The 26,252-nt window shown below is 38.5% G+C and overlaps 1 protein-coding gene across 1 annotated transcript in view; it reads right to left on the bottom strand.

The window, feature by feature from the left end:
• Window positions 1-471: 471 nt before the first annotated feature.
• The window catches only part of npr3 (natriuretic peptide receptor 3), a 41,430-nt gene continuing 15,649 nt past the window's right edge, over window positions 472-26,252 (bottom strand). Inside the window, exons 2-8 of the mRNA XM_042489008.2 lie at window positions 12,858-12,980; window positions 11,396-11,571; window positions 10,991-11,126; window positions 10,354-10,448; window positions 9,605-9,722; window positions 9,428-9,512; window positions 472-4,841 (exon numbers count right to left, since the gene is read on the bottom strand). Coding sequence (XP_042344942.1) covers window positions 4,730-4,841; window positions 9,428-9,512; window positions 9,605-9,722; window positions 10,354-10,448; window positions 10,991-11,126; window positions 11,396-11,571; window positions 12,858-12,980 — 845 coding nt within the window. The 3' untranslated portion in view covers window positions 472-4,729. The remainder of the gene's footprint in view (window positions 4,842-9,427; window positions 9,513-9,604; window positions 9,723-10,353; window positions 10,449-10,990; window positions 11,127-11,395; window positions 11,572-12,857; window positions 12,981-26,252) is intronic.

The raw sequence follows: 26,252 nt of genomic DNA, 5'->3' as shown, positions 1-26,252 counted from the left end.
TCTTAAATCATGGCGGAAACAAAAGCGATATTATTCAAAGCTTCTAAATCAAGCATGTCTCTACAAGTATGTATGTTACATTTCTACCGTCCATGTTTGTATTGCATTTTATGTACATGTAGCGTTCATTTCTGAGGACGTGCACATTCAATGCTCCAAATGGATGCAGGATATACAAAGCAGCCATCATGTGCACCAGGCGTGGCATTAAAATCTACAGCTTCACTCTTCTGTTTCTGAGTCAAAGGAATGATCTCTCTCTGCAAGTTTATTTCAGCTGGACAACAGCAGGTGAGGTTGTTATGCTTAAAAATTGACTAACTGCTTTAACTTTCTTTTTTTTTGTTGTTATTATTACTGTTATGCAAATAGGATAGAAACAATGAAATGCTGAGGAGAAACCACAGCTTTGCAAAAATAATTTAAAAAAGCTTGACAGAAAGTAAACAAAAGCTAATGATTATGAATAAATTGTCTCAAGTTTTTATAAAACAAAATCCTAATAATTAAAATACACTTTCTGAACTAGAACAAAATCAAAATGAATCGCCAGAAATGTAATACATGTCAAACAGTCCTTTACTTATATTAAAACTTATATCATCATAACCATGAACTCATTGTTGGGTACAACAGAGGTGTAGGTGCAATCTAAGATATGCTGGAGAAATCATGATATGGAGAAATCAAATAAGATGAAGTTTAATAAAATCACTATAATTTCAATAACGAGAGACATGTTTTAAAATATAGATGTTATAAATAACATAAAATAATTTAAATACACATTAAGGTCACTGTTAATTCACTATATTCTACCAGATACCAAACGTTATTATGGTAATATCATACAGAGCTTTAAATAAAGCAAATGAATATGGTGTTGCAGAATAAAACTGTTTTTAAATTTTAATACAATAAATCAGTTTACTTTCAGAATATTGTCCCCAACACACACACTGAACCAGCAGGCTGGGCAGGCTGGTCACCAATGTCACTGTCTTTATTTTGCATCTGTAAAAACCTTTAATCCTGCATATATAATACCACCCAAATTAGTTACTTAATAAAAACTAAATGTCAGTAATGCAGAGTGAAATACTTTTTGTTAATGCAGTCATTTCTGTATGGAAAGCATCTCACACTGCCTTTATAACACAGAAATATAATTATCTATCATGACTATTAGTATCAATTATGATTTCAATTTCACTGTTGCTTAAGTAATATATTGTTAAGGATTTAGAATTTGTCTTTGGTAGTGTTAATAAATCATTTATTAATGAATGCATCAGTAATAAGCCATTAATAAAAACAGTTTTGTTTATCCTCCCTCCGCAGGAAATGTGCTCTGGCCATTGGTTCAAGCTGTTATACATAAATAATAATCAATTGGATCTCAGAAGACAGTTATTTTTTTAAAAAACAAAACAAAACAAGAGGTTCAACAGAGCAACAAATGAGAATATCAGACAGATCAGATGATAAAATGTGGTAGAACTAAAGGCCAGAGCTAGAAAAAAACCCAAGCTGTAATACATTGTAGTTTTTCCCCTTTTTAGTTTAGATGTTGTGTGTAGAATTACTGGAATTGAGCAATGACGTTGCAGATTGCAACCAAATAAAACTTCTGCTATGTGCCAAAGATGTAAATTTACAGTGGCTGAGGCGGTGGTGGTGGCGATGCAACTGTTCTGTAGGCCTTGTTTGTTTATAGCCACGCATAAGCGTTTTACATCTGACTGAATATAAGCTTAAAAAATCTGGAAAGTGGTGTTATTATGTGAAGGTTATCTTGCTGAACAAAACCTGTAAGTATGACAAAGCTTATTTTCTGCAATGATTCAATATCCAATGGAAAAATCCCACAGGGTTTTTCGATGAGGGAACCAGGGCAATGTTAGCTTCTGGGTTTGCCTACAGAAAGATGCCTTCCCTGGGGCACTCTATCTAAGGCCATTGTTTGGCTTGTCCCACCTAGGCTGCTGTAGAGACAACATGGCAAACTCTGTGGAAGAGGTACAGGCCAGGAAAGCTGCTCTGCCTTGCAGCAAAGTATTCCCAGTGGCCACTTGCAGATTTGGAGCAGTGTTGGTCAAGTTACTTGGAAATAGTAATTAGTTACTGATTACTGATTACTTCTCCAAGAAAGTAATCCCGTTACTTTACTAATTACTTATTTTCAAAAGTAATTAGTTACTTTCATAATTACTTTACTTAGTTACTTTTCAAAAACATGATGCACAACCTGAATACAATATAAAGCAATAGACCTCTCAGCCTAATTCTATTCTTTCTGCATATTCCATTAGATAAAACTGAATCAAATGAAACTGTCTTTTTTAACTTATTTTATGAGTTTCAATCCTTTAACTTCATGCACATTGCATCAAGCAAAAATTAAATGAAATGTAACAGTCTCTGACTTGAAGAAAATTGCTGAACATTTAGGCAGCTTCACACCACTTTTGGTCGGTATTTTTTCTACGATGCGTCGGAACGATTCAGAGTCTACAGTGGAAATGGGCAACATGTCCTCGACAATATAGCCAGCGACGAGCTTCTTCAGTTCAGCGGCACTGAGCCCTGTCGGTCTTAAGTCTATTTTCACCTGTTTAGCAGGAGAAGGGCCCTGTAATTGGATTACAGTAACGCGTTACTTCTAACGCGTTACTGCCCATCAGTGATTTGGAGCAAAAAAAATACCCTGCTGCCTCAAATGCATTTTCTCCTTAGGCTCCCATTATAAAAGATATGTCCGTAAAAGGGTTGACGGAAAACCTTCAACTTCAAAATCTTCTACAAAATCAATTATAATGTTTCATTTCTGATTTTTTGAGCCATAGTTGTTGTTTCTTGAGCCGAGAAAAGCAATTTAAAATTCTGAGATGTCATCACAATGTGAATTCAACCAGCTGAGTGGGAACTCGGGCGGAGAAAACTTTTTGGCGTATGCACCAGGCGAGCAATGCCACTGCAATGAATGGGCACCAATTTTGGTCCGTTGTGTAGGTATTATTAAAGTCTATGAAGAAGACCCGATCTATATGTAGATATAAACTGCTCATTCAAAGGTAACAAAAACATAATCATTCTTAGTTTCAGGCGATCATACCCTAATATAAACATAGTTATGAATATTAAATTCTACTCCTGCAAATATACCTCCCTTAATCCACACATGGATCCTTTAATACATTGGTAGAATTGATAGCTATTAAGTCAAAATGACAGCCCAAGTTTCCCTTAATATGGCTTATTACTCACCTACAAAGCATTAGTGAATAATTTATCAACCTTTAAAATGAGAGTAGTACCACAATTGGTTGTGCAGGTAGCAACTGAATGAATAACGCATTCCCATTCCAAGTCATCAAAAAGTTGCCGCTTTATCAGTGGACTTCTGCATCTACATATTACATTCTAGGGAACCACCCGCATCAGCCGTTGACAGTCCAGGATACCGTTACCAGTGCTGTAATATCAACAAAAGCACGGATTTTTGGATAAGGCAACAAAAGCCCTAGTTATGTTTATGCAACTAAAGTAGATAGCCACCAACTCCGAGATGCCAACAAAAGCACAGGTTAGGATTTGGTCAGGTTAAAGCAACAAAAGCACGTGGTTAGGTTTCGGAAAATAACATCATGGTTTGGCTCTACATTCAGACGGAAAGCAAATCCCTCCAAGGTGAAAGTCTGGGGTTTGTCAGACCCATCCACCAACCCACCCGCCTTTTAGGGACCCTCACGCTTCTTATATTACATCATTACTGGCTGCATTTCAACTTGACACTGTCTGACGGCATATGATGCAGCCACGACAGATTCCCTTTGGCTGCGTTATCAACTGGCGCTGCTCTTCTGTGTATCATTGGGCTGTACCAGGTGCTGTCCAGCTGACCAACACCTTGTCATAACAGCGAAAAGATGGCTTTTGGCATCATTTTCTTACACTGAGATCTCTAACACAGCGGCAGTGTATGATGACTTCGGAATAAGAGCAGGTTGGAATGAACGAAATAGACTTTTTTTTTGTTTTTATCTCTGTAAATGAGCCAATCTAAAGGTGTAAAAGAGACATGATCAAATTGACATGTGACCCAGTGTTTCTCATTTTACGAGAATGTGCTCAGTTAGGAATATGACATTTCATTAGTATGAAGGCTGTAGCAAGGTTATGGTGAACTGAAAACCTTAAAATATCAGTAGCTTAGTATCAGTAGCTTATAGCCTATAGATATAGATCAAGCCTATATCTCTTTTCAGTCAGTTAGCTCTAGCTGTATCATTTCTTTAATATTTTGCTCTGCCGTTACTGTCTCCCAGCTCTAAACATGAGACCTCTATTTGTCCTGTCAACCTGAGAGGCAAATGTAGACCTCAGCTGACCCCGCTAGTGCATGCAAATATAGCCATCTGTTCTGAATCATTCACAGTCATGGTAACTGCAATCTGCATATTCCAAAATAATATCCTTATAATATCCTAGAATATTATGGACAAAGCTTTTTATACACTAATACAATCATATACCTTTTGTATGGAGGACAATCCAAGTAAAGTGGTGCTTTGTGACTGTTAACTGTCCTGAGTTACAATAAGTCAAAACATTAAAAGGATACAAACACAACATTTTTTAACAGCATGGCTCCACTGAAAACCATTTTAAAGTCTTTGGTCACATTCAGATGTGAGATTCTCTGTGAAGGGACTGCTGCTGCTGACGATTATGCTGCTGAGAAGTTTGATCTGATGGAGTCCTCTCGTAACTGACGGTGCTTTCCAGTGTCGCACTCTTCACTGTGCGTGCGGCGCTCGATGGTAATCCTGTAGTTTTTTCTGTAGAGGGAAAAAAAAGGAAGATGTTGTTTTTCAACCTGTAGTCCCAACCTTTATTGCTTTCTGTTGTCATAAAGACTTTCTCACCAAAATCAGTAGAGAATCAGCAACTAAAACAGTTTTACTACCTTTTTTTGATGGAGGACGCCTGAATATGATTATCTATACTGTGCTTTACTGTGCTTAAAAATCTACTATATTTTGCAAAGTGGCTATTTAACCCTTTTTCCACTACCACTTTGTTGCATCAAATCAAACCATGCACCATTGATTTGGCTTTCCATTATCAGTTAATAGCCAATGTGATTTTGGGCTGTTTTAGACGAAAGATCATCGATATCTTTGATCATGGCTCTAAAATAGTGGTCCTATGTCACACAGTGAGAGAGATTTAAAGATGGCTGTTGTCATGGATGTGAGATCAAAGACAGCCTGGGATAAAATTCTGACAGTGTCAAAAATTTGGGATAAGAATCTCACTGTGTGACTGCTGTTATGACGTCTACCAACCAACCAATAGAAATGCAGTATGAAATGACGTAGTGATTAGTGCAACACTGCTAAGTGTTAGTAGATGCTAATGCTTACTTAAAGCTCTCACTGCAAAATTGGCGTGCCAAGTTGGCTTTTTTTCCACAGCCATGACTGCATCCACATTCTCCTCCTGCTCTTCTTCTGACTTTTTTCAACACACATACAGTAAATGCCGCTGTAGCAAGGGCTTTATTTGTTTGTTTGTTTTTTTGAAAACATTTTTCTCTTACCCGTACAGTGACGTAGATGGATGACGCATACTGACAACATTTTGTTCATGCGTACTGGCGTTGATGGATGAAGGTTGTACCATCGTCGCCCTGATCGTGGTCTTGGTTTTTTTGCCATTGCTGTGGTCCTGTCTGAAGCTACACCTGTGTTCGTGCTTGACGCAACCTTCTACTGCCATTATTATGAGCCATGCCTACACTATCAATATACGCATGGGACTCTTATCAACACCCACAATATTATCATAGAGTGCATTTAGTAATTTTACACCTATCGTTATTGTAATATGACGTGTCTGTTCACATTATTGCTGTGCATCTCTCCCCCTCTCTCCCCCTCTCTTCCCCGCTCTGTTTCTCTTTCCTTTTTGTCATAACTGTGATTCAATTGTTACTTATGACATCTACTGAACATCTTTCCATCCTGGAAGAGGGATCCCTCATCATCCTCTGCTGCTCTTCCTGAGGTTTCTTCCTTTTTTGGCCCCTGTTACAAGGGTTCTTTTTTGGGAGTTTTTCCTTGGGTGATGTGAGGGTCTAAGAGCAGAGGGATGTCGTATGCTGTAAAGCCCTCTGAGGCAAACTGTGTTTTGTGATAATGGGCTTTATAAATAAAACTGACTTGACTTGACTTGATTACCCTGGGATTTAGTAGATGATGTCAGTCTGCATCCATCAAACTTGATGTTGTATCCAAGTTTAAGATCCATGTCGCAGAGTGTTAATGCACTAAACTTCGAAGATTGCAGAAATCTCACAGTCTGCAAGAGGCTTAAGATGCACTGAGCTGCGTCAAGCAATGCCAAGCCACGCCACGTTACGCAACGCCACGCCATGCCATGCCACACCACGCCACACCATGCCAAAACATGGCAAGCCAAGCCAAGCCAAGCCAAGCCAAGCCAAGCCAAGCCAAGCCAAGCCAAGCCAAGCCAAACCACAGCTGGCTATGCCAATCCATGCCAAAGATGGACCATCTCTCAAGTAGGGCCAAAAGGACTCCCAGAATGAAATTTGGTGATGCTGGGTGTTTATTTAATAGTCTCTAGGAGTCAGGCAATATACTGTAGCTTCAAGAAGCCAGTGAAAAGGACAACAGTGTGTGATGGAAGGATATACAATGTAAGTTGTTATGAACAGGGCAAAAATTCGCAAAATAAAGCTTCTAGTCTCAGGGAGAAGTAGGAAGAAGTAGAAACCAACAACAAAATTCCTGCACGGCTAGAGTAGTCTATATTTAATACTGAAAAAAAAAACACAGCAATTTGTCATGATTTTAGGTTTTGGTTTTATTGCTCATGTTCTGTTTCCTGTTTTATTTTGTTATTTCACTCCTCATGTGTCATGTCTGGTTTCACCTGTCCCTCATTAGTTGTACTGTTCTCACTTTTCCTTGCGGTTTTCCCGTGTCCTTATTTCTCCCTGCCTCTGCGTGTTTCCCTCCTGTTATCGGTCACACCTGTCTTGTATCAGTCTCATTTGTCCTTCCTTGATACCAGCCTCCCTGCACACCTGTGCTGTTTTAGTCTTGCTTGCTCCACCCGTGTGTTCCCTGCCACCTGCCCCAGCTGCGTGTTATCCTTATTAGTTCTCTGTGTATATATACCTGTGTGTCTCCCTTTGTTCCTCATCAGTTTGTCTGTTATCCTACCCTGTTTACCCTAATCTGTTTTTTTCTGGACATCATAATCGGCATTAAAGCTCTTTTTTTTTTTAGTACACCTGTCTGCTCTTTTTGTTCTGCATTTGGGTCCACATCTGAACTCACGTGTGTCAGTAATGAGTCCCAAAACCCAGAAATAAGTTATAATTTCAGTGTCTGTGGTTCCCTGGTCTCCAAGTCAATGGGATTTTGGATGGGTTTTTGATTAGAAGCCTGAAATAAGGTCTGTGGTGTCAGTAAATATTCCACTCATGAATTTTGAAGCTTTAATGCGTCTTAACAAAGGTGGTTACTAACAAATAGGCTTTTCGACAAGGAAACCAGGACATTTTTTTGGTCAGCCTACAAGAAAACGTCATCCCTGGAGTACTATATACAACTGTAGTGCCGACCAAATGCTTTCATCACTAGAGAGTTTGGAAAGTTACTTCAGGGCAGCATGTAGCCTTAGAGAAAATGTAAATAAGCATAAGCCTTGATCTTTTCTGATTAACGACAATTAATGTCATGTTAAAAATATGTAAATAACGTACAAATATCTGTCCTTTTCCAAAATTCTTTAATGTTACCAAAGAAATAAGGAGGAAGCAAATGTGGCTGGCATCAGTTACCTGACATTAGCTTATTCCTCTTAGGTAGCTAATGTAGTTAGTTAGAGTTTTGCTAACAGAAGCTAAATTAAGATGTGACTGTACAACTAATATGTCTGTGAAGACCGTGACAGTCTGCGAGCCACATATTTTAACCATCTTCAAAATTTCTTTTCAACATAAACGATGACAACACAACATATCTAAGTAGACTATAACAGAAAAGGGGTTAAGTGGAAGAGGAAAGACGAAGGGTTAGCATTTGATTTCTTGAGTTATGGGCAGTTGTAGTATCATATAGTCAGTATTGTTTGTGAGGTCACAGTGGCCTTTTCTCAGTTCATTCTTGAGTAAAAGTGAACGTTTGTGCCAAATTTGAGTAAAATCCCTACGAGACTTCTTGAGATAGTGCATTCATGAAAAAAGGACAAAAGCATGTAACATGTTACCTTTCTCTTAATTTTATGGTACACAGTGGTGTTGTTACATCTGTATATACAACTAGACCTTAATCTATGCTGTTCATTTCAATTGCATTTGCTACTCATCGAAATGATGCAATTTTTGGCGTGAGAGTGTTAATTAATCTTCCAATCGTTTGCTGAAACAATGTTTCACCTTGTGCTGTGCTGCATAGATTTATTTTATATTACTTGTTTTTAAAAACTGTTGTACAGGCTGACCCAACGCAATGAAAAACTGGTCAAGACAGTTATTTAATGTAAGAGGAGGCTTGATTTTATTTACAAAAGTTAATATGCAAGGGGACAACATAAAGCCAGTCTTAACCGTTCCTGCTTTAGCTGGCCGACCGTGGTCGGGAGGCACAGGGGAGACTTTGTTTTGCCTCTGGAGCTGAAGTTGATGCTCACTTCGAGAAGTTTACTTGGCAAAGGAGCTGCATTTATTCACAGACAAACTGAAACCTACACTGTACATGTATTCGCACCTGACAGCTTTACTGCTAATTTCTTCTGTGCTCCAATCACCAACACCTGTCTGCTCTGAGCACATCCACCGTTACTCTGTTTCTATCTCTCTTGCTCAACCACACACTCACTATCACACTACGCAATAAGCTTTTCCTGATATGATCTGAGGCAGTCACACAATTTTGTGTAAAATATTTAATAAATATGGCTGGAACTTTTAGTTGCTTTACATTTCATACATACTCTATCCTTTACTTTTTACCTTAGTCTTGTTTTGTTCTCTTCCCTCCATCTTCTTCTTTTGTTTTTCCCAGTTTTCTTCGACAAATTCATGCTGTTTGACTTCTGAGTCAAAGCCGGTGTTGAGGACCATGGAACATGTGCAGAACGCCTAGGCCAGCTTAGGTCTTGTTGGGGCATACCATGAAAGAGTACATCGACCCCAAACTGCACTACCATATTAGGTGTGTTAGTCTGACTTCAAGCAATTCAGCTTAGTACAATTTCAGTCAGACTAACGTTTCATTTTAAAGTCCAGTTTGCGTCGTACTAACACAATATTTCTACTTTTTCTACATCGTGTAAACATACTGAGTGTGATAGGCTTACACATGAAAAGATAAATATCTGTTTTTACCTGAAAAAGTAGAATGCTATAAGCATTGCAGTTCCCAGAACAGCTCCCACTATGACTCCAGTCAAAGCTGATACTCCAAGTCCACCTGTTTGGAAGATCAGTTATTAGCATGTACTCCATCATACACACTGAGGACAACATACAAATTCGAAGCTGAATTTCGTAGTGTTCATTTACATGATTTGTCCGATGTCTCTGTGTGTACTTTATGCCTCCCCCTCAGAGTGAAATGGTCAGTGTTGAAGGCAGGCAGCAGTTGAAAGGTTCCATTGACCCCAAAGTAGTTGGCCACCACCTGGAAGTTAGTACACCATATTATCATATAGTTGATTTTCCACAAGTACATTTACCGTCTTCTGCTGATCAAGGCCCTGACACACCAAGCCAAAGGTTGGCCGTCAATGTTGGGTCTTTGGTGAGTGTCCATGGCCCTTGTCACTGTAGTGTGTCCTGCACCATTGACCCTCATCTACACTAGTCTGCTTTTTGCTGCCAATTATTCTTATTAAACTGATGGCAAAGTCTGTTGGTTAACAAAATCTGATTGGCAGTTCAGCTCAGCGCACAAGAAGAGAAACGGAGGAAAGTAAGGGCTTAAGAGGGGGTGAGGTCGAAACAAACTTTTAATATACGGTCAGATTGTTTTTCTTTAGCCACAGAGCTCTTTTTGTTCAGTGGTGCATGGTGAAAATGCTTTACTCTTTCAACATTGGAGTTGGTTGTTAATATGCTAACAGGCTAACAAGATTGGTTGTTGCTTTGGTGTGGTCATGTGTAACGTTTTGGCTGAGACACAATGTGAGTGATACAGCAGAAGACTTTTGTCACCACTAGTTCTCTGATGTTGGTTTGGTGTGTCTAGGCCTTTGGAGAAGATGTTAGCTCGAGATGTATTGTCACAGTTTTAAAATGTTGTCTCCCCTTACCTCATAGGTCCCTGCCTCAACATTGGTCATGGCCATCAAAGAGAAATCTCCATCTCTGTCACCATTTTCATCCATAGATACCTGGCCAGCGATTCCTGTCAACCACCATGAAAACAATGACAACACTTAGCTACATTTTGGCCAAAAATATGTTTAATGAGATCACCTTGACTGTGACCTTTGACCTTCGATCACCAGATTCCAACCAGTTCACTCTTAACTAAGTGGATGTTTGTGCAAACTTTGAGAAATTCCCTAAAGGCCATCTTGAGATATTGGTCTAAAATGAATGAGATGTATGCAAGGTCACCATGACCTTGACATTTGACCACCAACATTTAATCAGTTCATCCTTGTGTCTACTCAAATGTTTGTGCCAAATTTGAAGAAAATTCCTCAAGGCGTTTTTGACATATCGCATTCACAAGAATGAAACAGACAAGGCTGCAGTGACCTTGACCTTTGATCAAACATAACCCTAACCTTGACCTTTGACCTTTAAAACATCATCAGTCCAAAATAGAACAGTGCTTGTGGAGACAAGATTTTGTTTTGGAGAATAAAGGAAGAACAATCTTGTTTTCAAAAACACCTCTAAATGTGGGCTAGGCCTCAGTGTGTGAGCATTGTGTTTTACCTTCAAAAGTTCTGTTCCACATGCGTGAGGTGATCTCTGTCCCGTTCTTCTTACTGAATCCATTTTTCATGGCTTCATGCAAGGCAATGGCATACAGCAACATGGCATCGTGGAATCCCTCAACAAACATGTTTACCTGAAATGGAACAAATAGTCTGATTGAAATGACACTGCATGATGCACAACAGTTGCAATGTCCTCTTGAGACAGTTCTTACAGCTTCGGACAGTTAACAGCTTAAAGTAATGCAGACATAGACCGTATTTAATTTAAAACCTAACAACGTGGTTTTGGTGCCTAAACCTAAGGAAAGTGAAACTTAGTTATATTATGTTATCACTTAGCAGCAGCAAATTCAACATACATCAGTCACCAATGCTTCAGAGAGATACCAGATATACGTACACTTTCGCAGTCTTTGCAGTTATGAAACCCGGCTTTTTCAATGGATTTTTTCATTTCCATGGAGAAGTTTTCAAACTCAGGCTTGACTGTTCTGAGTAGCGTTACAGTGTTCAGAGAAGCATAGGCTTGCCTCGCATCATTGTCATATATATCGCCTCTCTTCCATGAGCCATTGCCTGGAATTTATTTTAGAGGGGAACAAGGAACATTTCCAGACATTAGTGTTGAACATTTTTATTTGATCAATATACATTTTTTAAAATACTGATCTTTGAAGTTAAACTGAGTGCTTCTGAAGTAAGATGACTGTAACTAGCTACAGTGCAATCCTTAAAGATTCAACTCTGAATTCTGCCCAGTGTCCCTTGGATTTACATACATTGTAATTCTGTAGTGCACAAATTCGACCCAAAGCAAAAGTGGTGTTTGGGGAGGTCAGTGGTCATGTAACATGTTAAACTTTAATGACAAACTCAGCTTAGTCACCAGAGGAAAATAACTGGCATTGTATGCTTCAGCAAACCATAAACCTAAACATAGGTGTTTTGGACTGATCCCTCACTGTGTTCCAGCAGGGATTGTGACCCCCAAAGCAGGTATTTTAAAAAACATGATCTTTTCCTAACTTTATTCAACTGGTTTTTGTACCTAAACCAAACATCATGATATTATGGTATGCTAGAGTAGTTAGAAATCCTACAGGTATGATTTTTAAACTGTCATAAATGTAGGATATCATCTTTCTATTAAACTCATTGTATGTAGTGCACATCATGCACCACCAGAGCTCAGTCTCTGGTCTCTACTGTGGAGCAGCTTCAGTGAAAGACACTGTTACACCTAGTGGTCGAGGGAGAAGTAACAGGACTGTATACAGCCAGCGGCCAGTAAACGCAGAGAGAGCGTGGGGAAGATCAGTATGTTTTTTTACATCTAAGTTGGTGAATTAATGATATATTTCAACCAAACTGGAACTTTTGATTGTTGAAATAGTAGACCTACTTGCTAGATTACTAGTTAAACCACGGGTCGCGTATAAAGTATTGCAGATTATCCAAGCCTAATACAAATCATACCTAAAATGACGTAGTTAATGAGCATTGGGGTCTTGTTTGTGCACACCTGATGAATGTCCAATTCCTAAAATTCACTTCACTTTTAGCTATGGGTTGGTCTTCAAAAACTCTTGAGAGACCTAACCTAAGAGTAAATACCCTCAAATTAAAGCTAGAAGTTAGCATGTGGCACTAATGTTCCAGATACACTGTCACAAGATTTTATTCGTCATCCTCACATTGTCACAATATCTGTCACTGTCTATGTGCTTACGGACTGCACTCTAGAGAAATAGAAAGCTTATGCATACATTAAGACAGATGTACAATAATTGAATCAGGTGTTCATCATTCCCTAAAGATTGTAAAAATACAAACTTTTAGAAGTTATGTGATGTTAATCTTACCGTAAGAAGAGGCGTTGAAGAGTTCAACATTAAAGAACATATAATTGCCATTGGTCAGCCGCTGTCTGTGTGCAGCCAGCATGATCTCTCTGATTTTGTCTGCTCCCATGCACATGATCACCACTGCAGGAAAATAACAGAGACAAATACAGTTAGTCATTAGCAAGAGCAAGCAGCTTAAACCATGAAACACAAATCTTAGTTACAATGCTCACTGGATCATTTGGGGAACATTTTCAGTATTTTCATCAGTTCAAAGTCGAAAATCCTTTAAAAAGATTTTGAATAATTATCTATCAGCAGAGACAGAGAGCGACTCCTTACTGATTTATTGAGACACCAACAAAAGCACAGTCCAGCCACTGATTGGCTAATACTCAGATTCTGGCAGAGCACTTTGCAAATATATTCCTAATCCCCAGATTAGACTGGTTTAACACTCACATTTATCAGCATTTATCATTAAATGCTATATCTTGGAATTTTGTTCTCATTTTGCATTTTTTTTTAATATTGATAAAATTTTAAAATGTCAGATTCAGACAAGATTTATTTCTCATGAGAAGGTTGAGTGAATTTTACATTACCTACTGGTTGGGGATTTTGATCACATACATAGTTAATGTTTCACCTCCACCACAGTAATAACACAGACAATATTTTTAACTGTTTCTCAAAACTGGTTGCCTCATGTGGATTTTTTTTCAGCAAGAGGTGCTTGTCCTTTGTCCTTTTTCTATTTTTCATTAGCCCAGTGTGAAATTTTGAACACATCCTAACTCGTTGGGCTAGGCATCCTCTTTGCATAGGCTTGGACATTAGGGGACAGCATGCTAATTTACACTCATTATATGTATTGTTTCTTGAACCCTTTGAAACCTGAGCGAATGGGCTTTTAAAAACACCAGAAGAAGTTGCAAGAAAAATACCTCAAATTTAGCTAAAAATCAGAGAAAAAGTTACAGAACTATAAATAAATATATAGATAAAACAGTTAGTTGCAACGACAACAATACTAATAATGATGATGATATAATAATAATAATAATAATAATTATAATAATTGTTCCCTAAAAAAAGACATTTCCTCTGTTCTTTAAATTAGTTTAATTTCAATTTAGTTGCATGTGAAAGGTGTCTAAATGCAGAAAACTGATTGTCATTACAGGTTTCAAAGGTTAAAAAAATACACTTCCGTTTTCAGAAGAAATGTACAGTTTCTGCTCGTTAGTTAGTCTAATACTGGCACTTTGCCATGCTACTCAGTGTGTAATATGCACACCAGGCTTTCAGCTAACTCCAATGTAAACCTGTTTGTGGCAATTCTAAAATGCTTAGAGCAACTGGCATGGTGTAAACAGTGAGAAGCCATTGTAGGGCAAGGGAGGAAGGGGAAGTGGATGGATTAAACTGGACTTTCACCCTTAAGACCACAGTTTGTTGGCTGTGTAAAGCCAATAGTCAAAAAATATTTTAATGTAACATTACCTCACTTACAGAACACTTACAGCACTTTGTGGTTCATTTCTTGCCAAGTTGCTCATTGCCTTTTCCCCATGTTTTTGAAACATCAATTTACTCAGGGTTCAAAGGGTTAAATACTTGTGAAAGCAGCACAAGAAAAGTGGTGTCACTCCAGGTTTCAAAGGGTTAATGGGGAGAGAGTTGAGCATGTAACAATATGCGAGTTCTTATTGTGGTATTCATTTTGATTCTCAGTTGCATTGGGCTCATCAGTTTGTCCACTAAACGCCAGCATTTTCTGCAAAGGCTGATTACATGCAGTTACATGTTACATGGAGTTGATAGAAATATGATGTTGTTGTTTTACAAAACAGCCACTGAATCTATTATTTGTTATGACATTATGACACGGTTTGGTAATCTGACTGTCAAATCAAATCCCATGTCCAAAACCTGATCAGAAAGGCAGGAAAAGTAATTGACGTGCTGCCCCCATCTGCTCTGCAGGAGATATTTGAGGAGACAGTGAGGATGCAGGTCCTAAAAATCACTGCTGACCCAAACTACATCGTTCATAAGGAGTATGCCTTCAGGCAAAAGGTACAGGTTAACAAACTGTAAACTGAACAGGCACATTTTTGTTAGTCCCACCATCAATCAAACTAAACAGAAGTAGATGAAGTGTGTGTGTGAGTGTGTTTGTGTGTGTGTGTGTGTGTGTGTGTGTGTGTGTGTGTGTGTGTGTGTGTGTGTGTGTGTGTGCATGTGTGTGTGTCTGCCCCCGCTTACTCTATGCTTTTTAATAGAGTTGCAGGGAGAGAATAGGAAGGAACAGACGGTGCTGGAGGAGTTATTGAAGGAGGGATATGTTTTATTTTATTTTTATATGGCACTGTTTTTGATGTGTGTCCAACATGTTCAAGATTATTCATAAACACCAAGTTTGCTGTGCACTACAGCACAGAGACTTCTACGGTTACTTTGCAGCAGTCTCGTGCTAGTTGCAGAAAATGTAACCAGTGGGTCTGTGGTGTGTGATCCTGGCGTTCTGGTGTACGTCAGTCTGATTAGAGCCTGCAGATAGGACAGCTATCTGCTGCCTTCGGAGGGCTGCAGGAAAAGTTAATCAGCTGAAGGACTCCATGCAGCACACTGCTTTTGGGAATAGCAGATTATTCATAATCTTTACCGTATCTCTCTGTGTTGTTTAAAGCTGCATGTCTTTTATTAATTTGCTGTGCACTGAAATCTCAGGGTCACACAATCAGTGTATACAATTCACACAGAGTTCCATTTGACTTTGATCCTATCTGCTGCAAGATGGGCTAATCAAAATCAAACCATAGAGAATGATATATTGGTCATTTAATTATATCAGAGATTGGCCTCTCACAGCTATATCAGCACAAGCATATGTGTTGTCCAGTATGCACTGAAGTTTTTAAAGTAAATAATACAGAAAAAGGTGCTTGAAACTACTTATAATAACTAAAGTTTAACAAATTTTATTTTTTTACATCAAAATTTGCGGTTAAACTGTAAAATATCCTGTCCCAATTACATATTTGAGGGATAATTGAATTGACAGATAGATAGATAGACTTACAACCACTAGTATTTTTAACATAACAATTCATAATGAATTAAGTTTAAATAATACCAGACTGTATTTAATCAAGAAAATATAGAGCTTGTCCATCAAAAAAGCTTTCAGAGGGAGGATCACCCCAGACTCACGCTAAGCCCCCAATGTCCTGTAAAAAAATTGACTGATAGAATATTCGCAAATATATCAATAGTGGGATTGTTTTTGTCCCTAACATCGGCATCTGCATCAGACCTAAAAATCCAGTATGTGTCACTATAATTAAGTCAAGTCTTAGGGTTCAGTCTGTTCTGCCATTCCGAGGTCATCAAATACCTCGGCTTTGACGATGCTTTTAGAGTAAGATCCAGATGCCAAAAGCCATAAGACAAGCGGCATCACGTGAGAATGCAGCCAACTGAACCTGACGCAACTACATAAAGTGTGACAGAACGGCGGCAGGCTGAAAAGCTGCCGATAACAATGTGATTTAAGGAGTGCAAGTGCATCTATATGGTGGGCAGGAGGGGTGGTGGATGGATCCAACAAACCCCAAACTTTCATGTGGGAGTCTGGTGTTTGCTTCCTGTCTAAATGTGATGTTTTTTTCTACACCTGACTATGTGCCTCCTCCCCCTAATCCTAACCATCTGTGACAGCATGTGTGTTTGTTGACATTCTGGTATTGGTTTCCATGTGCGTTTGTTGCCTAAACATAACCATGCACAGTGTAATTACACCATGTGCTTGTGTCAATGTCATGGTAGTGGCATCTCTGCTGATGCAGAGGGATACCTAGACTATAATTTCTAAACGTGAAAGTCCACTGCAACATGTGACGACTTGGGATGACAATGTGTTGGAGGGTCCAATAAAACAACAATTAATTATCATCTTCAGCTCACATCAGTAGGTTTTACAGACAAGAACACTGAGTCAGTGACAATGTGGGAGAAGGAGTTACAGCAGTAATTCCCTCCATAGTTAGAATTCTTCCTTTATTTACTATGTTCCTCCTAAAAGGTCTGAGGCAGAGTGAGCACAGGACTGATACACTGCCAACTGTGTTAGCGGTGATGAAAATCCAGCAGTGCTGACGTATTCTCCTTAGGAGCTCCATTTGTTTCAAACTAAACATATAATGGTTGAAAGCCATATAGTGAGCAAGAGATTAGCCCAAAAAAATATCAAATGTAAGCATGTATGTCTTGGGGTTGATATAAACGTTTCCTCCAGTGTCCCGGTGATTAAAAATAAATAAACCAACAAACAAGCCGCTACACAAACAAGGGTTGCAATTGAAAATACAGTAACCCCAGCGTCCCTGTTAATAGGGAAGATTCAGAGTCTTGCTGGAACATTCCTCACAACTCTGTCACTTAAACACACCTCCTGAAATATCCCTTGAGTCAGTGGGACAAACTTCACCTCAGTCCTGCCAGCACTATAGCACCCTTTAATTACACTGGGCTCTACACACACTACTGGCCCTGTGTGTGCTCTGCAAGCCATTCCATGGGGCAGCGCTTGGAGCCAGCAATATTTCAAAACTTCTGGATTTTCCTTTTTGCTAAGGCACTGATGCTAGTTACAAATTAACTCAGGAATGGGGCAGCACATGGTGCACTTACTGAGTGCCCACACTGTATTTCAAGTGCCCTGTGTTGGCTGTAAACTTCTAAAGCCAGAGCATATGCAAATAGGGGGCTGTTGTGCAAATTTGTAATGCCATTACTCCAAATACAAGGATTTATGTTGTTGGATCCGTCTGTCAGAGAGGTGAACAGGAGGAAGAAAGGAGAGTGAGGAGGGGCGAGCTCGTATCGAAATGATGTGTGTCAGCTGGATGGAGACAAATCTCGACACACATAAATACTGTTGATCACCAACTGACTGAATGATGAGTAGACTGATGATTTTCGTGTGTTGTTGCTATTGACAGTATTGTCCTGCCCTATAAGACATTTGTGGGCGTACAGTAAAAGTGAGTTATTGCCTTACAACTATGCTGAAGTCCAAGGGGAGTTCTCTCCAAACACAAAGACTTCATACAGACCCAGGATGGGAGTGCATGTCTCAGGAGGATTAGCATCAGAAATGGACCAATCACAGGCGAGGTGCTTCATTTCCCCTTCTTAACGTTTGTTACATGTTGCAATATTGTGCAGCTAATGCTACAGAAATCTGCAGCAAATTAGTGGAGACGTGGAAAGAACTAAGAATGATGTCCAGTGTCAGCCGAGAATGTTAGTGTGTGTCTCTCTGAAATGTGCAAAAAGGCTGGTGAGACTTTATTACATTATTGTACAAGAGCATGAAAACAATGAGAGAGGGTGAGGTTCTTATCATGAGCACACAACAATCATTGAAATATCTGTTTTTACATAAATCTTAAAATGTTAATTATTACAGTAGGCAGGTTTCCAAGTCAGTTTTAAATATGTATCGCAGAAACGTTTTTATGCCCACATTGGGTGGGTTTCCAGGTGATTCAAAAAAGCCATATTTTACAGAACTACAATAGAAACATTTATCCTCCACACAGTCGACTTTTGTGGTATGAGGCATCATGTTAATACCTATGTCCATTTCTTGTGAATGCTGCGACCCTTACAAGGACAAGCGGTTACAGAAAATGACTGACTGACATTTCTTGTGAATGCAAAATCTCAGGAAGTCTCAAGGCAGGTTTCCATTATACCTCAAATTGTGCACTTGAAATTGTTAATATAAAATATGCCTAATGAAAACATATCAACGCAAAAACGTTTTAATGCTTATATGAGGTGGTATTTCAGGTGCTTTGCAAAATATTTTGCAAAACTGCAATGGAAACACTTTTTTTGGCTTTTCTAGGTCACATGATGCTATGGCTATGTGCTTGTCAGTAGGAACTGGCTCCCTCATGATGCAGCAGGAGCTAAAGGAGGTGTTACTGCATCACATAACTTTTCTAAAATTAAGTGGATCATTCTGAGGTTTTGAATCTACAGTTCTTCTGTGAAATTGTGGACTATCACCTCCCACAAATCCTTCATACCTAGCTGCTCCCATTTATAAGGGGCTTGCCTATGCATTATTACACGCTTACGTGGCCTTGGTTTAGAAATAATGCAGTCAAGTGCGTAAGCTGCAATAGAAATAAAGTTGCTTTGTTCTGAACATTCATCACCATACTTCTTGGAATATTATCGTGAGAGAAGTCGCAGAACATCACTCAATGGAAAAGCAGTACTTTCGCAATTGTGTTTTATCAACATTTAGAAACAAATCTGTGATGGAACGGCCCCCCCCCCCCCCACACACAATGTTTTAGAGTGTCTCATCATGGCCGCTTTCCACAAGCTGGGAAATCCTTATAATTATCCTAACTTAAGTGCGTAAGATATGCCTTAAGGCCCTGACACACCAAAGCAACAGATGAGAACTAGAGGCAATGAAAGCTTCCTGCTGTGTCAACTCACATTGCTTTGTCTTTGCCAAAAGGTTGGACATGGACACATCAAACCCATGGCCAACAGACCTATATATTCTGCACCTGCGTGAGAGGAAATAACTCTCCATATTTACAGACAGCAGTCGTCTGTAATCAAACACAATACTTAATATATTGCAATATTTTTTAAATCTAGGGCTGTAACTGACTCAGAATTATGTCAGTCGAATCAGATTCGGCAGTTCAATGCAAATATTCATATTTTTTTTTTCCATATAAAGTTTTAAAGTTAGAATGGGCTAAGAGGGATGTTCAGTGTGACAGTGTCATTCATGTAATATAAGAAACAAGCTAATGGTGCTAACAACTGATCGCAAATGCGTAACAGTATTTTTTGCAACAGTAGCCAGAGACACTGTCGTACTAAATTGCTGTCTGGTCTGCTTGTACAAAAGAGTAGCGTGAAAATCAAGAGCACTCACTCTGTAGCAAAAAACAAAACATCTCCAGAAGTGCACAGCACAGCACAGTGACTAGCAAAACAAAACAAAACAAAACAGAACAGACAACAACAACAAAAAAAAAAAACGCTCTGCTTGAAGCGATCTCTGTTTTTGAATCTCAAACTTTAAAGGGGCAGCTGTATTAAAATTGCAATAATTTTGTATAGTGACTTAAGTATCAGTCATATCGTTGGGCCTTTTGGTGATTCCCACCCCTTATAATTACTTAAAAATTCTCATATATACAATACCCATTATATGTAATGTATCTATATCATAAATCTTGAATATGTCTCAAAGGTTTTACAATGTGTACAGCATACGACATCTATCTCTAGATCCTCAATAAGGACAAACTTGCCCCCAAAAAACCTTTCACAGGTAAAAATGTCCATAAAAACAGCATTTTTTCAAGAATAAATAATCATTTTCAGTCTCACAACTGTCCAATGTAACTGAAACTGATTTGGCTCAGTTACGTCATATTGTTCAGCTCAGCCACAGGTCTACCTGTAATCCAGTTATAAATGCACAGCCTCAGGCACTACTTCTGCCAGACCTGTTGGACAGAAGCTGATGATGTACCAACCAGCTGCCTGTGGTAACCTGTGTTTTCCATTGAGGATACACAGACAGGAACAGACAGTGCTCAGGTTTATTGCTGTTGAGAAAGGCAATCTCTTCAAACTTCAGTAATGATTCTACTTTATCACAACTTGGGTCTTATTTGTGTAGTTTTTGAATCATTCCCAGAGCTTATGATAGCCTTGTGTGCTTAAGTTAATTACTGAGAATCATCTGGGAACATGGTGACATCACTCACAAAAAAATTCTGACAGGTAAAGAAACACAATGAGACAGCCTGACAGGATTATCAAAATCGCTTTATCTGTAGGTCGCATAAAGTGAAGAAGTGAGCACACCTCAAATGTTGTTCAGCATAAAACTGACTGCACACAACTACAGTGGGAAGGTAAGTAGGTAAAAGTTAAAGCAGGAAGCAAGTCTCTGAAAGTGATGTTTGCAACAGACAGTCTGGGTAATAATTTTACCCATTTGAGTTGTTTGCTCAAACAGAATGAAGAATACCTAGTTTCACTGTGCAGAGGAGGAATAATCTGAGATATACACTCAGTAGGTGGATTAACATTGCAGATTTGCACAAAAGCAATATAATTAAGCAATATAAGTGTTGATAAAACACAGTTCTGTGACTTCTCCTCTTGTAGCTCCTGCTGCATCTTGAGGGAGCCAGTTCCTACTGATGAGCACATTGCCATAGCATCATGTGACCTAGAAAAGCCAAAAAAGTGTTTCTAGTTCAGTTTTGCGGAATATGGCTTTTTTTTTTTTTAATCACCTGCAATACATCCGCATGTGAGTATAAATATTTCTTTTTGATAAATGTGAGTTTTTCTTCAAAATTGAAACGTTTCCATTAGGTGTGTTTTACATTCCCATTTTCAATTTGTGCAATTTTAGGATTAATGGAAACTTGCCTAGCAATTAAAAAAAAAAACAAGGAACTGTCTAGGGCTCAATTCAGATAGCTGGTTCTGTTCTGGATGTGATTCCAGGTTGATAACATATCTGGATTTGTTGAACATTGAGCATTGTGTAAAATACCCCGGTTATCAGGAGCCTGACTTTCAGCCAGCACTGAAAATCACTATCTCACTTAATGACAGTCTCACTGACAGAATATATCAATCACAGAAACTTAGTGTTAATGCCATAAATGACTGGTTAACATGTCTCTGTGCAAGCCAGCATCTGTGCCCGTGGTTAACAATCATTTGTGAGTTAAAGAAAGCTAACATAACTTAAGGTATATAAAAAATGTAAGTCTATAAATGTCAATTTACTATTTTACAGGAGCAGAAAAGTGCCATTAGGCAATTCTGGCAAATGCCAGATGACGTTGTGGGCTGCAAGGCTACCATCAGCAATGTTGGAAAAAATATTAGGGATAAAAAAATAGACTAGCCAACTTTGGCTGGAGGTTACTGGAGTTACACAATGTGAAAACTATCAATAGCCTATCAGTACTGTGAGGCAGGTACCAGCTAGAAATAAATAAAATCAAACCAAAAGAAAAGAGCAGAGTAATTGGAGAGAAAATATAAATAAGATAGATAGAGAAGCTAAAAGGTAGAAGAAGAAGGTAGAAGGTAGATTTATTTGTCAAATTTAAAAAAAATTAAATTACATATGTTTGTCCTTGATCCTGCTACATCTTCGAAATGGAAAAATGAAAAGGTGGAGCAGAAAGGTCAGAGACAAATAGAAAAAGTATTTGAGGCTGATGATGCAACGTGTTTCTTATGATAGCGACAGTGATAGTGGCGTGGCACTACTTTCAGATCAAGAAATAATAATGTGGACAGATGATGCGGTCATGTTAGTAGTTAATATACTGTGTTGGTGTTAACTGAGTGTACCTGTGTTATGCACTGCAAAATCTGTGTTGATGAGGTGAATTCTTCCTACTTATTCTGATGTAAAGGTGAATGTGAGGCTTAGTCAATATTGTAGCGATGCCCACATTTCCCATCATGCCCAGTACTATACTGATTACTTTGTAGTTTGCACTTTAATTTGCCGTTTTATGTCTCATATAGCAAAAAAAAAAAAAGGCATAGTTTTCCTAGTGTTCATAATGTCTGTTCAAACATGGTGGTTTATGCTGGATATTGTTATTTTTGTGTTAGTTTAACATTTACACCACTAGTAGGTTGGCTGTTACACTTCATCAAACTATCTGTAGAAAGAATATGGAATTTTTGGTTCTAGTACTCAGTATCATCTGAAAATGAGAGGTCAGCAGTGCCAAGTGTATGTGTGTTAGTAATGTAATATTTTGTAGTGTTCATGAAAATATTAATGGCATTCTGTAAAATGTGAATATAGCAGAGAGCAGAGCAGAGCTGCAGCTTGTGTCCAGCTCCAAATTACCTGTAAATGTGCACAGCAACTCTCTTGAGGAGCAACTGCATTAATTATTTTAGAAGCAAAATGTTTAGTTGTTTCTTAATTCCATTCCATCAACAAAACTTTTAAATTTTGCTGCTTAAATGTCCTGTGATATTTGCTGCACTGACACTACTGTTTTTACTGAATTACTCTCAGCAAAAAACGCACACTGCTCCAATTTCCCGAATCAGTCATACAAACAGTAGTTCACCAGGAGCAAGCACATTTGGCTTTTAAAGACAACAGGAGAAAACATTATGATTGATTGACTGCATGTCACACCCAAAACACACCTAGCATTAATTAAGGGAGTAAATACAACCCCTTGCGCCTTACCTTGTGGCAAGATTATGCAATGTTTAACTGGCAAAAGTTAGGCACACCCTAAATGCAATTGTACAATGCAATTCAGAACATGTGCTATAGATCCTTTAAATAGGTCTCATAGCAGCTAAAGTGACTTGAGCCGCTGCTCCTTTTACCTCTTAGGCTGAAAAGTTTATCTGCACCAAATTAATAGATATAAAGCATATTATCAGGTTATAATTATCCATAGTAATACCACTGAAATGAAATGCAAGATTTGTAGTCTTGTAGCATGTATGGTCATAATAATAACAATAATGAAAACACATATTGCAATAATATCATCCTGTTGCCATGAGGTTGCATTGCTGGAGGTATACATTGTTACGCATTAAGTCCTCCAACCCACACAGCCGCATAGGACATTTGTTCCCACCCTCTAATTCGACCCGCAGTATTGCCCCTACTGGTGGATGGCAGCAGAGCTCATATAAGGCCAAACAGTTGCAGCTTTTAAAAAAAAGTTAATGTTACGAAATGGTCCCAGTTGCACCAAACTGCATGGTCATGTTTGGGCAAAAAAACTCCTTGGGTAAATTTAGAAAAAAGATAATGCTTTAATTAATTATGTTCAAAGAAGTGTGTTTGTTACAAACATAATGTAACATGAGGTGATTTACAGGGAGGTGATGTAATGTGAGGTATTGTAACATGAGGTGGCATGACTTAACGTGACATAACATATTGTGATGTAATGTTATATGAAATAATGTAACAAGACATAATGTAATGAGACATAATGTAACGTAATGTAACGTGATGTAATGTGACATATCATAACAAAACATGACATATGTTATATGTCACATACGTAATGTGACAAAACTCCTTGGTTAGGTTGAGAAAAAACATAATGGCTTAGCTTATAATTGGTATATTTTATTACTAACAGAATGTAATGCGACGAATCTCACATGATATTCGTCACATGACACACTACATTACCTTGCTAAAACAACTCAACGTGACTTTTGGTTTCACATGGGACACAAACACCTGGATAAAGTTCTGTGTTTGTTTGGTTAACAGTTGTACTTTTACACTTGTGGTTAACAAAGTAAAATGGTGCACATTGCAACAAAATTGTGTGAATAGGTATAGGCAACAAACTCCTTCCTTAGGTTTAGAAACCAGAAATCAGAAATTTTGGTTGACTGTTGTCACCCTCTTGCACAGTTGGAGCAGATTCCCAAAGGTAATGCCACCGAATGCAACTATGCACAATAGCAAAATTGTATGTATTGTGTTGCATTCTTCTGCCACAGGAGCCAACATGCATTCAATCTGAGCAAGAATACTGTTTGCTGTGCTATTTGCAAGGCTGTTCTTGCTTTCACAGAACTAGTGAATATATTTGTTGTGTTCTCTGGCCATTTGCCCAGGCTGGCTCTAAAAGAAGCCTTCTGTAAATCCCAGGTAGCATACATTAATAGTTGACTATATTATTAATCAATATGACGTTTACTTGTTTATGAAATGCGGTATAATTCCTTCATAGGATTCCCTAGGGTCATAAGTGCAGCAGAGTGCACCCACATCACTGGAGCCTTAGGGGAATACGAGGGTGATTTTGTTCATAGAAAGTCCTTTCACAGCATCACTTGTGTAGTCTGGTGGAGCTGGCCCTCTTCCAGTCTTCCTCCACTCATTTTTTCCCCCCATTTGCTTCAGGTAATATTATCTCTTCAAATTTTACACAACATATCCTCCATAAACTAAAAGAATGACAAAGCAACAACAACTACATTTGGATTACGTTTTTATGCTTAGTCCTGATTTGCTGAAATCCTTTTGTCACTACTATTCTGCAAACAGAACACCAATTAGAAAAGGAATTAGTCTATTGGTATTTAGCAAAGATAATATTTAATTAATAAAATTAATTTCACTTTGATTTTCACCAAAAACAAATTTTCTCATGTCCTTCTCTGTTGGACAGTGTAATAAATGCAGTTCTTGAGTGTAACATTTAAATCTGCTGCATCAAGTTAAAGCAAGTGTAAGAGCTGTACAATGTGCAGCTGTCATTCTAGAAATAAATGGTAGGCACATTGACCGCATTAGGTGCTAAAATAAATATATTCACTTATGAATTAACACGATCAGCATTTTTTTTTTACCACCATTCCCCTCTTGCCTTATTTGTGGCATGTGTTACATTTTGCTGCAATGTGGTTGTTGTTGTTTTTTTTCTTTTTCATAACCATTGTGATGACCTGTTGCTTTTGACAGAAGGAGGCGGCAAGTGATCAGCCCCATTTTCACAACAGTATCAATTGACACCGAATGCCTCTTTTACCAAAACCTGCTGAGTCTTATGAAGAGAGCCTGAGTTTCAAAAAGAAAGTTGATAACAAAATGTTATAACTTAAACTTCTCTTCCCTGATGGGGAGTATCATAGTATAGGCCTATATTATGATACTCAAGACACCTCTGTTCATGCCCTTTAAGCCACAAATGTTGGGCTGTACTCGACTCAGAATCATGCAAGCTGAATCAGATTCTAAATTTAAATGCATATATTTAAAGATTTGATTTGGGGTTTTCTGTTGAAAGTTTAAGGGTTGAACGGGCTCACTGGGACTTTAGTGTGACAGCGGTATTCATGTAATGTAGTAAACAAGCTAACGGCACTAACGACGGATTGCAAATTTTCTTGCCAATGCTTGATATCGAACAAAAGCCAGAGACTGTATTGTATTAAGTTGTTGTTAGCTGGAAATTCACCACCTCTCTACCTTACGGTGCAGTCTTCCTGCCTCTGTGCTGCTGTCTGCATGTCTGCAGCTATAACTATAAGAGCAGTGTCAAAGTCAAGAGACTAAAGTACACTGCACAGCACACTGACTGTCAAAACAAAAACAAAAGTACAAAAGTATTTTACTTCATTCCTCTCCTTCAGGGAACAGAATTTAGTGAAAACATGTCATTCCCTTTTGGTCAGTTCACTCAGTACAACACAGTATGGTCATGCAGAGCCACCAGACTGGAGTGAAACCTGTGGATCATAGACCCAGCAGGAAGAACAGACTGTGCCACTGAAGGGGCTGTCACATCCGAACTGTAA

This window comes from Plectropomus leopardus, chromosome 4 (genome assembly GCF_026936395.1).
Source record: "Plectropomus leopardus strain MGB_pleo_1.0 chromosome 4, ASM2693639v1, whole genome shotgun sequence".
Taxonomy (NCBI): Eukaryota; Metazoa; Chordata; class Actinopteri; order Perciformes; family Serranidae; genus Plectropomus; species Plectropomus leopardus.
The sequence above is the reverse complement of the archived record's forward strand: the minus strand, read 5'-3'. Positions and strand labels throughout refer to the sequence as shown.